This window comes from Pongo pygmaeus, chromosome 9 (genome assembly GCF_028885625.2).
Source record: "Pongo pygmaeus isolate AG05252 chromosome 9, NHGRI_mPonPyg2-v2.0_pri, whole genome shotgun sequence".
In the NCBI taxonomy this organism is placed as follows: Eukaryota; Metazoa; Chordata; class Mammalia; order Primates; family Hominidae; genus Pongo; species Pongo pygmaeus.
The window spans coordinates 39,990,474-40,007,610 of record NC_072382.2 but is presented as its reverse complement, the minus strand read 5'-3'; the positions used below and the strand labels follow the sequence as shown (position 1 = coordinate 40,007,610).

Genomic DNA, 17,137 nt, shown 5'->3' with positions numbered 1-17,137 from the left:
TAAAAAAGCTGAATGTATCTGTGATACAAATATTCTAGCATCTCTAAAATGATCATCTTTGAAGTATGCATATAGTCCAAACTAACAGGTAGTGAACAGGGGACAATGATGAACAAATTCTAAGTCAAAGGTTCTACTAAAGCACGTATTTATTGTATTGAATAAGCATGGCTTGACTAAGAGTGGTCAATGTATGATAGAAATGACTTAGCCTATTTTCTTGCTGGAAAATTGAATCCTGCTAGTAGAAAATCAAATACATTTTCATTTACTTACAGTCAGTACTATATTTAGCCAAATAATAGTCAGTATTGATTAAAATAAATAAATGAACTAGCAAATCATGGTTTCATTTGCCTCTCTACACTTTTGGAACCCCATGCCAAACACTATAATACTGAACCACTTGATTCTCCTGCTTGATTTCTACTAGTCCTCTATGAAGTCCTGATTTATCAAATCCAAATTTTGAGTCCATCACATCTTTCATCACCTTCATTCCTGGGCTGCTAAGCACTATGGGACAAAATTAAAGATCTAGTTGGTTCCACTACAAATTTATATTATCTAAGCCCAACTGAGGCCTTACAATTCTTCAATAATACTTTGTTCATTTCAGACTGGCCCAATTAAACAAATGTTTCCCATGGTATGTCTAGTCCCTAGATCCTAGTGGCCTGTGAATAACTATGGTTTCTTTCTGCCCAGCAGGTCTTCCTTTCTCTTTTCTTCTGCTTCCTTTGGGGAATTCTCAACTCTAAGCAGTCCTATTAGGATGAGTCCAAAACCCAGGTTGCACCATACCATCCCAAACAGAGTGATGGTGCAAGGACAGGCATATGAGGTCAGTCTGGCCAATCAGGGTCCCCCTAGGAGTTTTGCAGTGAGGAACACTTTTAGATATTTATTTTGGGTGCCTAGATGCAACAATGTACTGAAAGGTGTATTTCCCACTCTATGGAGACAGGCTGTTTGCAACAGGAAAGAATGAAGCCAAAACACAAAAGTAGAGACAACTGAAGCTAAGAAATGGAAAGCATGAGAAAACTCTTGTAGCTTTTAAGCCTCGAGATCCAGTAACATATGAAGCCAACTCCACTTCTGGACTGTCTAGTTCTATCTACATGCAACAATAAATCCTCTATTATGCCTCAGCTGGGTTTCTGTCTCTTAAACCCAATAGAGTCCAGTCAAATACAGTACAACTTCTAAGCTTTAACTACTCTCCAAAAACCACCTATTAGCAGTCCCCAAATGCCTGTTTCCTGATGAGCTTCTTTACCCAAAGTCACTTTCAACAACTTGCTGAAATGATTCCAAAAATACTTAAAGAAGTCAAGGCCCTTTCTCACTAGTCATGGGCATCTTTCTCCAGCATGTCAGTGTTGATCTCTCATTTCTTTGTGAAAAACCTCTCCTCCCACAGCTCCTGGGGCAGAGTTCTGCCCCAGTTCTCCTGCTCCTCCAGCACTTGGTCTTCTTCCCACACCCTGATTCAAGTGTTTCCCAAGAAATTGTCTTTGGCCTTCTTTCCTTTTCTTCTACCCTCTCTCCCTTGGCAAGCTCTTCCAATCTAATGTTTCCAGTAATGACCTCAAAAGAAAAGACTCCTAAATCTATACCCACAATACACTATTCTATAATCTATGCCCTTCAATCTCTATCCTGGACTCCACTCCTGAATTTCCAGATGCCTCCACCCATATCCCACCTGAACTCCACATGTATGTTAAAAACAGCATTTAACTATCTTCTCTTCTAAAAAAATTTCTCTTTCTGCATTATTGCTAATTTTTGTCAAAGCACCATTAGACTCCTGGTAATCTTAAAATTCATTGTTAATGATGTTACCCCTATCATCCCAGCCAAGACATTCTCTTGATTCTATTTCCATAACATCTTTTGAATAGGTGCCCTCCTCCCTCTCTCTGCCTCCCATCTGCCCTAATTTGGATTCTCATAATTCTTACCTAGACGACTGCCAGTGGCATTTTCATTTCTCCCTGAACTCTCTCAATTTCAAACTCTCTGCTATGAGACTACATTTATTGAAGGTCATATCTGAACAAATCATTCCCTAGCTCAAAAAAACTTCAAGAGTCACTCAAGAGTTTAAACTCTGTTTCAGTCTGCCAAAATGTCCTTAGTCTAGCCCCAAGCTCTGTGTATCTTTTCCATAACTTCCTTTCAATAATTCAAAATTGCAACCAAACCAACCATTTTTACCACCTATCCCAGTCTGTGTCCCCATCTTTGCTCATGCTCCTCTGCAGGTCTTTGTACATGTCCTCTTGAATAACTCCTCCTATCCCCTCTAGACTCTCCAGAAATGCCATCGTTCCTTCTTGCTAGAAGTAATTTTCCTTCCAATTTGAACTCCCATAACGAGTATACCATCCCTCTCCCTTGAAAGCAAGAATCCCATTTGATCCAGCACTGAACATAGTGGTTCAGCCAACAAAAGTTTGTTGAATTTATTATACATTGTCTAGCAAGTCCTTCCTCACCCTCTCCACATCTACAGGGGCATAGGCAGATCTGGGATTGACACCCAGCTTATAATGAGCTACATAAACTTGGGTCAGTTACTTAACCTCTCTGATGAAAAGCTTCGGCTCCCAATCAGCAAAATGGGAATAATGATAGCTCACAGAGTTTTATGAGTTAAAATAAAACAAAACAATGCTTTCTAGAAGGGCCCATATGGTGTATTAGTACAAGCTCCCTTATGATTTCTCTCTTTTCACCCTTAATCTCTACTCTGAGAGCTCCCCAAATGACACACTATAGGGAATGGCTTGAGTAAGATAAGTAACACTCCTCTATGACTTCTGTACATGCTTCCCAACAGTAAGGGTCGTGATCTTTGCTACCAAGTCATCCTACCAGAGGGCTGCAAAGTGGAACAAGAGAATGCTTCCAAAGAAGTTAATATTTTTAACTGTGAAACGTCACCAGAGCAACTGAGGAACTATTTTGCTTTTTCTGGGAAATTACTGCAGTCAAGAGAGCTTATCTGAGAAGGCTGCATCAAGGGAGTAAACGTTAAGTGAGTCAAACTTTAGTTTGGAAGCAAAGGGAATTCCTTGTATTAGAAGAGAGCAATAGCTACTTTCTACAGCTCTGAACAACCCAGGAAGACTATTTGAGACTATGCATCTCAGAGATATAAAAATTGGTAAGATATAGAAGAGATGACATTGAACTCTGTAAGGTCTAATTCTGGCTCAGTTACATACTAACTGCGTTACTTTGGACAAGCCACTTATCTACTATTGGGTCTTGATATTCCCATCTGTAAAATGGTATGACTAGATAAGGAAATTTTATTCTAGGAAGAACTCCTTGTTCACAAATTTGTTCAGCAAACTTACTACAGGAAATACTGGGCAGCTGATCCCCTTTGACAGTTAGATGTTGACCTACTTAGAGTTGCAGGTAATAGTGACTGGATGGTCCCTTTAGCTCCCCTCCAATTATGTGCCTTTTGAGGCAACATTATAGCTTAGAAATTAAGAGCAATGACTTGAATCAGATGAACATAGATTCAATTCCTGGCTGTGCTTTTACTCTATGAGCACAGTTAGGTTTTCCACCTCTCTAAAGCCTCCGTGTCATCACCTGTAAATAAGTAATAATAAACTCCTCATAGGGGTCTCATGAGTATTAAATGCAGTAGAATATATTTTTAGCACATAATTTTTTAGCATTAACTTAGGTAAAGACTATGAAAAAATACTTTTAGAAATTTAAAATGAATTATTGAAACACAGGAACCAGATATAATTTATTATTCTGGATAATATCCTGGACCAGAATATTTCTTTCTTTTTCTCTAAGGGATATCAGCGGGACAGCTGTTGAAATTTGAGTAAGAACTGTAGATCAGATGATAACATATATCAAAGCTAGTTTTCTGAGTTTGACAATTACCTTGTGGTTATTCAAGAGAATATCCTTGTGTTTCTGGACTACACACTGCAATATTTAAAGATTTTTCTAAAACTTACTCTCAAATGGTTCAGAAAAAAATGTACATATATTTTGTATGTGTGTGGAGAGAAAGAGAGAGAGAAAGTTAACATTTGGGAAATTGGAGTGAAGGGTATATGACACATTATGCTTGCAATATTTTGAAAGTCTGAAATTACCTTGATACAGAATATTATACAGATGTGTGTGCAGAATGTTTTAAATATGTTTTGTATATGTTATTATCATGGATTGAATTACATATATGAATTGAATAGCTGTATTTGACATATGTTATGTGTGTGTGTATAAATATGTAATTCAATTATTTAAAACTATTTAATTCGACCCACCCCTGTTTTTATTTGATCTTAAACCTTTCTGTTTAAATTATTTACTAGTCCCCTTCGGTAAAGCAGTAATTCCATTTAGAATTAACTGTCCTACAGATGAAACAAAATGACAGGTAATCTTCAATTAGTATTCAGAGACCTAAGTTTCACTTTAGCATTGTGAAGTCTTCCAAAGTCAAATCATGTTTTGAAACGACTGGAATTATCCCAGTCATATAGTGTACATTAAACAATAACTGTCCAAGTGCCAAAGCTGGCAATGGCTTCTATTGCTGTTGCTACATCAAAGTAACAGCCACAGCAATTTTTTCAGTGACAGCTTATGGAAAATTAGCTGGATATTCCTTTCTGCTGTTTCTAACTCCAACATTTTCACAGCTCAAAATTTCAGCCATCCCCCAAATGACTGCCAATACCCAACAAGGCTAAAGGAGAGCCAAAAACATGTCTGACAATGTCACATAAGGCAGCAGAGCCTGTCAATGCTAAGTGAATGTTTTCTTAAAATTCTGGCTTTCCTTTTGCATTGTGAACAGAAACTCCAACTTCTACCCGCAAGCAAAACCATCTCTCTTCCAAATAATGTCAAGGAAGATTGCAATGTTTAAGATGATTAGTGAAATTTCTCACGGCGACATGGCATTTTACGGTCACAAATCACTTTTACATAAATTATCCCATATTTCCTTTACAGTAGTTCTGTGAGAAGTTCCTTTGTAAAGAATAGGAAAGTAAGGTGCAAAGATTTCAGAACCTTGCATGTACTGAATTTGGGGCCACAATCTATGTTTCTATATTCCCAACAGGTGTTGGGGGAGAGCAGGAATCACTAGGTAACACTATTTATGAACTATAAAACTTTCAAAAGGTAGGTTAAATATACAGAAGAAGCAGGATTGGAAAAAGAAGGAGAAAAAAAGTAGGTTAAATGTGAAAACAAAACAACTGGCAACAATAGTATCTAAAGTACATTTCACTGAAAAAGTTGGATGGAATATTTTCCTGAGAACAAATACATATCACTCACAGTGTTCCAGAAAGCACTGGGCTCTAGGGTCCTGACTTCAAGTCCCAGCACATGTCACTCACAGTGTTCCAGAAAGAACTGGGCTCTGTGGGCCTGACTTCAAGTCCCAGCAAACCAACATACCAGGCTCATGAACTCCAATAAGGCCCTTAACCTCGTTAGTTCAGCTTCAACCTTTGTGAAACTGACTTTCCTTACAGAGTTATGGGAATGGACTTCTGTTCATTGTAAAGCTCTAGACACATACTATTTACACTCTTATCTTTATCAAATGGAATTCTTTGGGCCCCAAATAGATCAGCTCTCTGTGTTCCCGGTCTCAGCAAATGACACCCAGTTCTTCAGGGCAAAAACCACAGTCTCATTCCTATCACTCCCCAAATATCAAATTAAACTCCTTCAGGACAAGTCTAAGTTTCTTATCTTAAAATGATCCTTCATTATCTGGCCTCGTCTCCTGACATTTTTCCATATGTACCTTTTAGTCTTGTTATAACAAGACACAACTTTATGCGTCCTAAAACTTCTGAAATTTTCTATCTCCATGCCTTCCACATGCTATGAAGTTCTTCCCAGAACACCCTTACTACTACCCTCATTTAGTTAAATTCCTACATGTCCTTCAACACTCAGCAGAAGCTATTGTGGAAGACTATCCCAAATCCTACAGTCTTAAGAAAATACACTGTTTTAGGCCTCTGCTCCCGGCACACATGTCTTCACTATGATGCAACAAGTGTTAGTTTCATTTCTCCCTCTAGATCAATGTTGTCCAACAGAACTTTCTGCAATGATGGAAATGATCCACATCTGCACTGTCTAATATAGTAGCGACTAACCACAAGCAGCTATATGAGCACTTGAAATGTGGCTAGTTCAACTAGCGAACTGAATTTTTCATTTTATTTAATTTTATTCATTTTAAATCTAAACATAATAGCCACCTGTGGCTAGTGGCTACGATGCTGGACAGCACAACTCTAGAGGGTCTGTCAACTCTGAAGATGGGTCATGCTTGTATCTGTATTCCCAGCACCTGCCACCTGGCATAGAGTAGGATTCAGAGTTTATTGAAAGAATAAGGAAATGTGTAAGTATCTATACATACTTCTTCTGTATTCTTGGGAAGTGATTTCTCCCAATACCCAAAGCATTCTATCACATTCAAACATTCATCACATCAAATTTTGCCAAACCCAGTCACATCTTTTAAAGCACACCTCATTAACTAACATGGAAAAACCCTCAGCAAATAATTTCTACTCAGGGCATTTGACTTCATGATCACTCTTAAATGACTTCCAGATGACTCCTAGACAAACAGTTATGCTGTTTATGAAATATTACAATAGTCATGGCAGCATCATTTTGGAATGTCAAAATCAACTACACTGTTTAGTAAGGAAAAAGCATAGGCTTTTTATATTTATTTTAGTGTTTATATTAATGTGGAAAATAAATTCCCTTGAATGCCTACAGTACTGTAAAAGTTATTAAAGACTATTTTGAAGTATTCTTTAAAAATAACATTCTGTTCTCCCAACTGAATTCATTTTTGAAATACCATACAACATTTAGAGAGAGTATATGGACTTGATTTCATGGGTTTCATTACTATGATAGGAGAATATGGAGAGAACATGACCTTGCTACAAAGAATCAGCAGTCAAATTCAATTTGGTTCCAATTAAAAGTCCTGGTTGGCAGAATTCATGAGGTTGGCATACGGTTGGTCATTTGAGATTTTAAGAAATCCAAGACGTGAACTTCGCTAAGCAGATTAACCAGGTTTGACTCCACATCTAGGTCTTCACTTCGAAATTCCTTAAAGTATAACTGGCAATCGAAGGCATCAACAAAGATGGTCTGCACACAATGGCCCCACCCAGAATGAGGGGAGCTTCTCCATTGCTGGCCTGGTACATTACCCATCCCATAGTGATTATATTATACAATGGCTGAACAACCATTTGTTAATGTCCTTCCATCGCATAACTACTTCTGTAAAGAGCGACTAATCCTATAGTCTAAAATTGTATGTGAAATAAAAAGGAAGAGGTAAAGCATCTTAAGGCTTGATAAGGGCAGTGGAGGTGGAAACTTCAAATGGATGGTTTGCTTCTTTTAAACTCAATTGAAAAATCTTAATTAAAAATAACTTTATTACAAAATTATTAATGTTCACTATAAGAAAAAAAAAACCACACATGAGGCAAAAATAAAACATATACTTCTACCCAAGGATAACATTTGGTATATACTCTTCTGCTTTTTTTCTTATGCACTTTGAAAATAGTAAACATTAGTCAGCATTTATATAACATTCATTCTGTTTCATGTACTGTCCTAAGCATTTAACATAAATGAATTTACTCTGTCTTCACTAGAATACTATGAGGAAGGGACTATTATTAGCTGAATCTCATAGACAAAGAAATTGAGCAGAGAGAATAATTTGACCTAGCTCATAAACTTGCAAGTGGCAAATAATCTCTGTTCAACTTTTGCAGTGGGAGCATTATGTTCGACTAACTAGTGTGGGAAGAAACATTTCTCTTTAACTTTATTAAATTTTTAACTACTATTTCAATATTCTATCAGAGTACCCAACCTGGATATCTTATTTGACTCCTGTTCCCCATTCTCTAGGGGAGTGGCCGAGCTAAAAGATGGAAGACATTCACTGACCTGGATCTAATACTCAACAGCTGGGCTGTATGACACAATCTGTAATATGAATTTAGATTCCTTCAGGGCTATACCTCTTTGATATTCTTAGTATCAAACCGTCACCTTCCCACCTCTATATATTATATAATCCATTAGCTTGGCCTTTAGAAGCCTATATTAACTTAATTCAAGTCGATTTTATTTTTTCACTGGGATTCTTAAAATATAATATATAGTTCCCAATTCTTTTAAAACTCAAAAGTGCCTATTTTGATTATGGACTTCAAAAAAGTGTGGAGAGCACAACAAAAAGGAGGTTGAAACAAGGAGAAAATATTTCCACAGTGCAAACTGTTAAATTGGAAATGTGAGATGCAACTGACAAGTTCAGAAACATTCTTAAAGTTAAAGGTGCTGTTAGAGACCTGGACAGTGTTTCATGCCTTCACCCCATTTCCAAAGGTCATCTGCAATTGTCAAAGGGGACCTACCCTCAGTTTTCTGCTGGCTCACTGTTGAGATTGTTGCTTATGGCCCTGAAACATCTTGTGTTATTTTTTGTGGTTCTGTTACCCATATGGCAACTCCTTGGTAACAATGGTAATTATACAGCAGCCTTGTTATCTCAGAATAACACTGTAATTAACTGGTGTCACTGCAGCATTTGCAGTTATAATAATTGCAGCAAAAAAGAAGTCCTATGGAAGTAGCATTTTTTTAGTTATGGCTTTCAAAAATAGCTTCAGCAACTATGCTGCTTAGAAAACCAAGTTTATTTCCCCCAAGAAACATGATTTCCTCCTCACAAAGCCCACTGAAATTAAGCTATCAGAATGTCTAACAGAAAACATCAGACTTTGTAGCAAAAGCTTCCAAAATGAATTGGGGAAAAAGACATACACACACATTTCTCAAAGTAATACTTACAGCTCTTCTAGAAAAGGAAAGTTCTTAAATGCATCTTCTGGCAACTGAGTAATGTTGTTCATACTGATATCCCTGGAAAACGTAAAGTTAAGAATATTGTTAATTAAGTGGTATGAAGCTTAAAGTATTTAATCCAACAGAAAACTAACTAGGTGTTACAATTTTGTGAAAAAGCGTAGAAGACAAATAGAAACAGTCACAATTTGGCTTCAGAATACAATATTCAGAAAACACAGAAAAGTTAAATGTTGTGTTATAAATTATGTCCCATAATTTAGAAATGTACTCAGATCCTGTATTTTCCCCTCTTAAGTATCCTTGGAAAAAAAGTCTCAAACTACCTAAAATAAGTGGGCCAGGGTGGCTTCCCAGTGCTCTGGTATTCACAGTACTACCTATACCTGATCAAAATAAATAAATGAATATCCTAGGAACGATATATAGAATTTACAGGTGAGGGTGGCTTCTGGAGTCACTCAAGGACAATAAAAGCATGTCCTAGCTCTACCCTAGTCATATTTTCTTCAAAACCTATAAAAGTCCTCCAGGTAACAGTTGTCAGTGGATTTCATGTTCCGCCTATGAACAGATGCAGGCTAAGGACAAGTGCATACATGATAGGTATGCGGTCCATTTCCAGTTTTCCCTTAAGAGCATCCGCAGAAAGAAAACTCACCCAGCAATATAACTCAACAATTCACTAATTCAAACAGCTAAAAAATATTTTATTAACCATTTCCCTCCTCCCTGGCAGCTGCCTTTTGAATTGGCTTTCTCTGCCACACTCCACTTGACATCAGCACCATGAAAGACAGGTTAAAACAGCCCCATAAGGGAAAGTCCCAGCATGCGCTGGGGCAGGGGAGTTGCCTCCTTCCGTTCCATGCTGTTTAATTCTGTGGCTGAGCCCTTGGGTCTCCCCTCTCTAGAACCTGGCATGAAAGTTCACACGTAGGACAAGCCCATTAGTACAGTACATATATTGGTATGAGGAAGGAGAAGAGAAATGAAGCATACCAAAGTCAGCTAACAACAATAATACTGTGTTATTCCATCCATTCCATCAGGTAAAATTTTCTTTTAAAGGAGGCAACACCTTTAGTATCATGCTAAGTACGTCCTTTCTCCCCATCTTTCCTCTCACTAAAATTTAGAAATGGAATCTAAATCCTTTCTTACCAGCCTTTCCCAAAGCAGGTTTGGAAAAGTTTTTGGCTTGGGAATAACAGTAACAGTAGCAGCAACAAAAACAGCAGGAGCAGCAGCTAAGATGCAGTGCACGCTTTTAACATGGTAAGACTACACAGAAAATCTTACTTTACAAATGGGGAAACAGAGGCTTACTGAGGTTAAAAAAGCTTCCCCAAGACCATTCAATAAGCAGTGTAACAGAAAACACCAGAGCCCATGACCTTAAGTGCAAACCATGAGTCTTCTTAAGTATTATTTGAATCCTGTTATTAATACTTGTCTCCAGTGGTAGCCAAGATGTAAAACAAATACTTGAGTCCCATCAAGCTTAAAAACTGGGAGGAATAATGCTCCTAACACCTTGACATAATTATCCATGAATCTCTGGAAGAGCACTTTTGCTTGACAACCAGGGTTTAAAAAAAAAAAAAGGACCAGGAATAGCTTTAGCAATTAAGGAACCAACATTAACCAACATTAATACACATTTCTTAGCACAAGAAATTTCCCTTTAGATGAATCTTATGACCATAGAGACATACATGCACTCTAAAATGTTATATCATTGAAAACAACTCAAATCCTACTAAAGAAACTTAAAAGAAAAGCCAAATTACTATGCTTCTCTAGGAATTACTATTTGAAAACCCAGGCCCCAATACTACTTTAGTCAGTGATCATTATCTCTGGGGGAAGGGGCGAGGAAATGTTTTGTTTTTCATAAACACTCTAGCAAGATACTGGAGAAACGGCACCAAAACAGGGGTCAGAAAAGGCAGGCGCAACTCTCACACTGCCACATAGCCATTGTATGAGACTGGGCCTCCATCTGCTCATTAGTAAATTGAAGCTGATTGGTTGGGTAGCTTCCTGGCCTGACATGATATACTGTCACCTTTATACTGACATTATATACTGATTCACCCTTTTCTGTAGTTTATTCATGGAGGAGTCTACTTTTTCAGATAAAAACAGATGAGATTCATTTTATAGAATGTTTCTGAAAAATTTATCATAATGCAAAGTTTAAAGACTATCCCTCTGTCATTATTAAATTACTAAGTCACTCTCACAGGAGATACATTTGGCCTTAACCAATAAAATCATTCTCAAGAATACAACAAAACATTTAATCATATCGAAAGCAAAATAATGATCCAAAATGAGTAAACAATTATTCTGTAAAATATCAGACAGTTTTGGTGCTTTTCAATCATTCCAATAAAAAGAGAAAGGACAACAATAATTGATTGCTTTACAAAATGAGGCATTCTGTACAGTTTCCTCTAAGCTTGGCACACCTGAATTCAGGTGAGTTATCACTGTAACAGAAAAACTGATTAATTTCCTCATCAGAAAAAGGTCTGGAGAGAACCAATTAATTGCCTCATGAGAAAAAGACACATAATTAGAGACAATTTACACCACACTATTCTCTGCATTCCAGTTTTTTAAAACATGCACACACACATGCACGGCTCTCATTTTTTTCCTTATAGTAACAAGACATAACAGGTACTTTTGCTGTGAGCTGTAAATGCAATTAGTGAGACTCCATATTTACAAACTAACATATGTAAAACACACAGTGAGTTTTTATTTCAAAGCTTCAGATTCAGGAGTAATACTTATTTCTAAATTTTTCTTAATTTCACACACCCGGAGAAGTTTCCTCTTTACAGATGTTTCCTCTCATACTTTCTGGGATTCAGTTACAACATTTATGAAGTAAAAAGTTGGGGGGTGGGGGCAGTGGTGAGCTACAAGATGTTATCTCCGGAGAAGCTCCGGAAACCTGTGGTTACAGAGTATAGTTGCGTGGGTATCCATTTAAAATAATGAGGGCTGATGGTGATAAACAACCTATAGATAGTCTTAAGAGTAGATTCTAGATCTGACATTACCAACACCATAAAGAGAATCTGAAGTACACAGACTTTATAAATAAGAGGTTAGAAAGGATGACCTATGACAATAATTACAAATATATGAGGCTGAAAAGCCATATAAATTATTATGGCACATAAATAAAAGGAAGTTGTTTAAAGAATTTTCAGCCAGAAGATGCTCCTACAGATTAGTACCTTCAAATTCACATGAGTTGTACAATCTTACCAGTGGCATCAGTAATAAATCCCAGGAATTCACCTTCTGGGATAGAGAACCAAATATAAATATATATCATATGAGGTCAAAGCACCACCAACTCCCAAATGTCTCAGAAGGGCAATTTCCAGAGAGCTGATGGCCTTACTTGGCGTACAGGCTTTGGCGCCAGACAGACCAAGGTTTACATATGGATTTACTACCACTAGTTGTGTGATCTTTGGCAAATTGTTCCTCTTTTCTCTGCCCTGGCTTCGTTTGTAAAATGGAGGCAATAATAACTGAACCTTATAGATTGCTGTGAAGATCAGAAAATGTCAGGTCATGTATAATAAGTTCAACAAGAAAAAGCTGTTATCTTATCATCATCCATGTTTTCGCTGCTCCTGGAAGCCATCTGAATCCAGTGGACCAAGACCAGACTAACCAGACCACACTGCCTTTGTTGGCCTTCTCAGAAAGAAACCACTTTTACAGAAGACACTAAATGTTGCAGAAGACCTAAAACTTGGAGCAGTTGTTCCTAAACACAAAACTAAACTCCAGAACCCCAGGAGACAAAGATTTTAAGCTGGGAGAACTTCATTTAAACAAAAGATTAGAAATACAAAAGCACATCACCTTCCTAGAAAAATAAACATGAACTCCCAAATACCAGCAGTCATTGATTTCAAAATTAAAATTTAAACGGTAAAACTGTTTAATTGAAACTGCCAAATCTCTCCAGTGGTTAAACTCTCATCTTCTTTTCCCCCATAAAATTCACTAATGCTGAAGTATCTACAGAGTAAAGAATATCATGTTTCAACAAGGTACCTTTTAAAATCCCTGTAAAATGATCCCTAAGCGAGCCTAACCTGTTTGCTGATGGCTAAGCATGTATCACTGTGGACTCTTAACACTGCATCCTTACTGGGTCTGGGCCTTCTGCCACAGAATTATTTAATTTTAAATATACTGTGATTGACCCAATGTTATCTAAATTTGAACAAGCCCTCCTATTTGTATTAGATAAAACTGTACCGCTACTACTATATTGTTGATTTTATCTAAAATATTACCTGGCAGTTTAAAAAGTCACTAAATTATATACAGGTTCAAGAGAACACAGGGTTCTCTAAAATGTTCTCTAGGAAAAGAAAACAAAAATGAAGGTGATGTCTACAGACTCAAAAAACACATGTTGATAATGACCAAGAACGTCATCTTCAAATCTTAGAAATAAATATAAAAACTCTCCCAATGACTTTTCCAGGGTCTTTGGTAATCAACCAGAAATTTGAGGCCAATCTCCAGTTAACGGATGTCTACAATATGATCAAAAACTAAAAACTAAAAATGAACTTTGCAAAATGCCTCCAGTGGAACAAATTTGAAGGGAAGGTCTCTCTCAACCACAAGTAGTAAAGACACACATAACACCGAAGTTCTAATCAAAGTTCATTAAGAATTTGATTTCTGACACTATTCCATATCTTTGGGCAAGTAATCTCATTTTCTCCCCACCTTTTTATAATAACAAAAATAACCGCTGTTAATTGTTTTTAAAAAATTGAAATACAGAGAAAACCATCCACTATATCAACACCCACTGGTAACCATGGCCATATTTCATGGTTTTCATTACAGATTTTTTCTATGTATGGTATATATTTTTACAAATCTGAAATCGTATAGTTCTGAACATGTTCATCTCCTGACACCTAAAAGAGTCTTCATTTGCAAAATGAAAAAAATCTTCCTTGAAAATACCTTTTAATGAAAGTGTAAACACTGAAGTCTAATATATATCAATGCTATTTTTAGCAGCCCATACATCATGGGATTGGAACATCTTTGCTATTGAAAGCCACCATGCCAAAAGGAATAGAGGTTAATTAAGGGCTTCCTTTACAAGAGGAAAAGGAGATATCCTGTCATCCATTTAACAAATATTTACAAAATATCCATTATGCACATATATGCAAGGTACTGTGTGAGGATAGTAAGGCTTTTATGTCAAAAGATGTTATCAATAGGTTTTTTTTTGTATTAAACTCCATCAGTCCACCCTATTCTTAACTTGCTATTACTGTTTAAGACACTGTTGCAACATTCAATTAAATTTAACTGTTTTCAAATTGCATTATTTCATTTTGAAAACAACAAGAACAGCTACATGAAGATACGGCTATTTATACTGCAGAAATGCAGCCAAAACAGTGTACGTGCCATGTTAGATTTTGCTCCAAAGATTTTTTTTTGACCCTACATGTTTTAGCACGACTAGAATCCAACTAAGTGTCACAATAGACACCCTTCTAATGTCTGTGCTCCACTTCTACTACAAACAGTTTTGAGCAGTAGGATAAACTGGCTCCATGCTGTCTGACATCTTCTGTTTTTTTCAGGTACCAAGGCTGAGTACTTCCCAGCAAGAGGAATCCAAAACATGCTTCTCTACAGCCTTGGAATCCTTAAGAGGACAGATGCCACAACACCCATATTGACACTTAAAAATAAACATTAATTACGGCAGAGACAAGTTATCAACTTGTAAAGTCATTATCTATTTAAGGTACTTCAACATCCTAAGTATAATCTTTCTTAACAACTTGGAAAGGCTAGAGAAAATGTCACCTTCAAATCTTAGAAATGAATTTTAAAAAACTTGTTTCTATCAGAAAAATGTTTAATTCATTTTATGATCATCTACTTTCGTGGATTGAAATCTTTTTTTTTTTTTTTTTTTTTTTTTGAGACTGGCGTCTCACTTTGTTGCCCAGGCTAGAATGCAGTGGCACAATCATGGCTCACTGCAGCCTCAACTGCCCAGGCTCAAGCAATTCTCCCACGTCAGCTTCCCAAGTGGCTGGGACTACAGGCAAGCACCACCTTACTCAGCTAATTATTTCTTTATTATTTGTAGAGACCAGGTTTCACTATGTTGCCCAGGCTGGTAAAACCTCTACTTTAGTACCTTTTAGGATATTCCCTTCAAAGACTTTCAAAGCTGTGCTGCCATTGTTAAGAAAATGAAAAAACACAAAAAAGATTGGGAAGAAATACTTGCAAAACATATAAAGAATTTATATTACAATGTAGAAAGAACTCTTATAATCAATAATAAGAAAAGTCTGATTTTAAAATGGGCAAAAGATTTAAACAGATACTTCACCAAATAAGATACACAAATGGCAAATAAGCACATGAAAAGATGTTCATAGTAGTTAGTTATTAAGGAAATGCAAATCAGACCACAATGAGACACCATACAACTATTAGAATGGTTAAATTTTTTTTAAATAGCAGCTGACAATACCAAGTACTGATAAAGATGTGGAACAACTGGAATTCTCATATGCTGTTGGCAACAAGCAAGATGGTACAACCACTTTGGAAAACAGTTTGGTAATTTCTTATAAAATTAAACATATACTTATGACTATATGACCCAGCAATCCTGGACATAAATTATATATATATATAATTTTATATATTTTAATATATATAATATATATTAATATATATAAATATAATATATAATTATATAGACATATACACATATATAATTATATAGACATATACACATATATAATTATATATACATATATACATATATAATTATATATACATATATACATATATAATTATATATATATACACATATATATATGTGTGTATATATATCCCCAAACTGGAAACAACCTGAATTAGTGAATGGATAAAGAAATTTTGGTATGTCTATACAATGGAATGTTATCCAGCACAAAAAGGAGCAGACTACTGATACAAGCAACAACATGGATGATTTCAAACACCTTATGCTAAGTAAAAGAGGCTAGATGCAACAGGCTACATATTGCACGATTCCATTTATACAGCATTCTGGAAAAGGTGAACCTATAGACACAGAAAATTGATCAGTGGTGGCAACAGTTGAGGGGTGGAGAAAAGGCTGGCTACAAAGAGGCATTAAAAAAATTTATGTGGTGATAGAAATGATCTATATCTTGATTTTGATAGCAGTTACTCAATTGTACAGTTTTTCAAAACAAATGTATATTAAAAAGTGTGAATTTAGCTGTATGTAATTAAGTCTTAATACCTGTATTTTGTGGGGTTTTTCCTTTATAACTAAGAGTATATACGATAGTGTCTTCTCACATTTCCCCCTCAAGAAAAAAAATAATTCATCCTATGTCTAGCCATTCTCCAAGTCCTACTCCAAATGAAAAACTGCGATGCATAGCTCTGTCTTGAGAATTGAGAAATATGGGGCTCTTTTCTGTCTTTGCGATTTTGGCTATCAATTTGTAGCAGAACACTGGGCCCAGTTTCTTCATTTTGTCTTTACTGAGCACCTATTAGGTCTATGCCTGTGTGCTAGGACAAGTGAGACACAGTTTCTACCCTCAAGAGCTGTCTGAGGCAGTGAGAGGAACAAAACAAGTAAATACTATGACATGTGTGACTCAGCAAGTGAAGATGATCGAATCAGACCTGGAGCTCAAAAAAGGATTCCAACACCAAAGCTGTTGTGCACAAGTACAAAGGGCAGATATTACTAATATCAAAGTTAAGTATATCACATATAAAAATAAGCATGTTCATGACAATTATTTAGATTTTTGTATAAAATATATATTATGTATAATATAGATACACACGTACATTCATACACACACACCTACATATGTATATGGTCATAATATAAATGTAATCCACACTGGGTTCATACTAAAAGAAAAAATTTGTTGAAAGCCTCTGAACTAGATAATGTGTGTCTTGGGGGAAGGTGGAGGGCGCCTTCCTGTCAGAAAGAATATCACGTGTGAAAGCATGGTCAAATGAGATAAAACCAGAGTGGCCAAAGAGATAAAACCATCAAAGAATTAGAGAATTACAAGCA

General features: G+C 36.3%; 1 protein-coding gene across 4 annotated transcripts in view; it reads right to left on the bottom strand.

Moving 5' to 3' along the window:
* Positions 1 to 17,137, bottom strand: part of LGR4 (leucine rich repeat containing G protein-coupled receptor 4) — a 107,318-nt gene that overhangs the window by 37,932 nt on the left and 52,249 nt on the right. For all 4 annotated transcript variants that reach the window (XM_063671041.1, XM_054438055.2, XM_063671042.1 and 1 more), the window contains one exon: positions 8,950 to 9,021. In XM_063671041.1, coding sequence (XP_063527111.1) covers positions 8,950 to 9,021 — 72 coding nt within the window. The remainder of the gene's footprint in view (positions 1 to 8,949; positions 9,022 to 17,137) is intronic.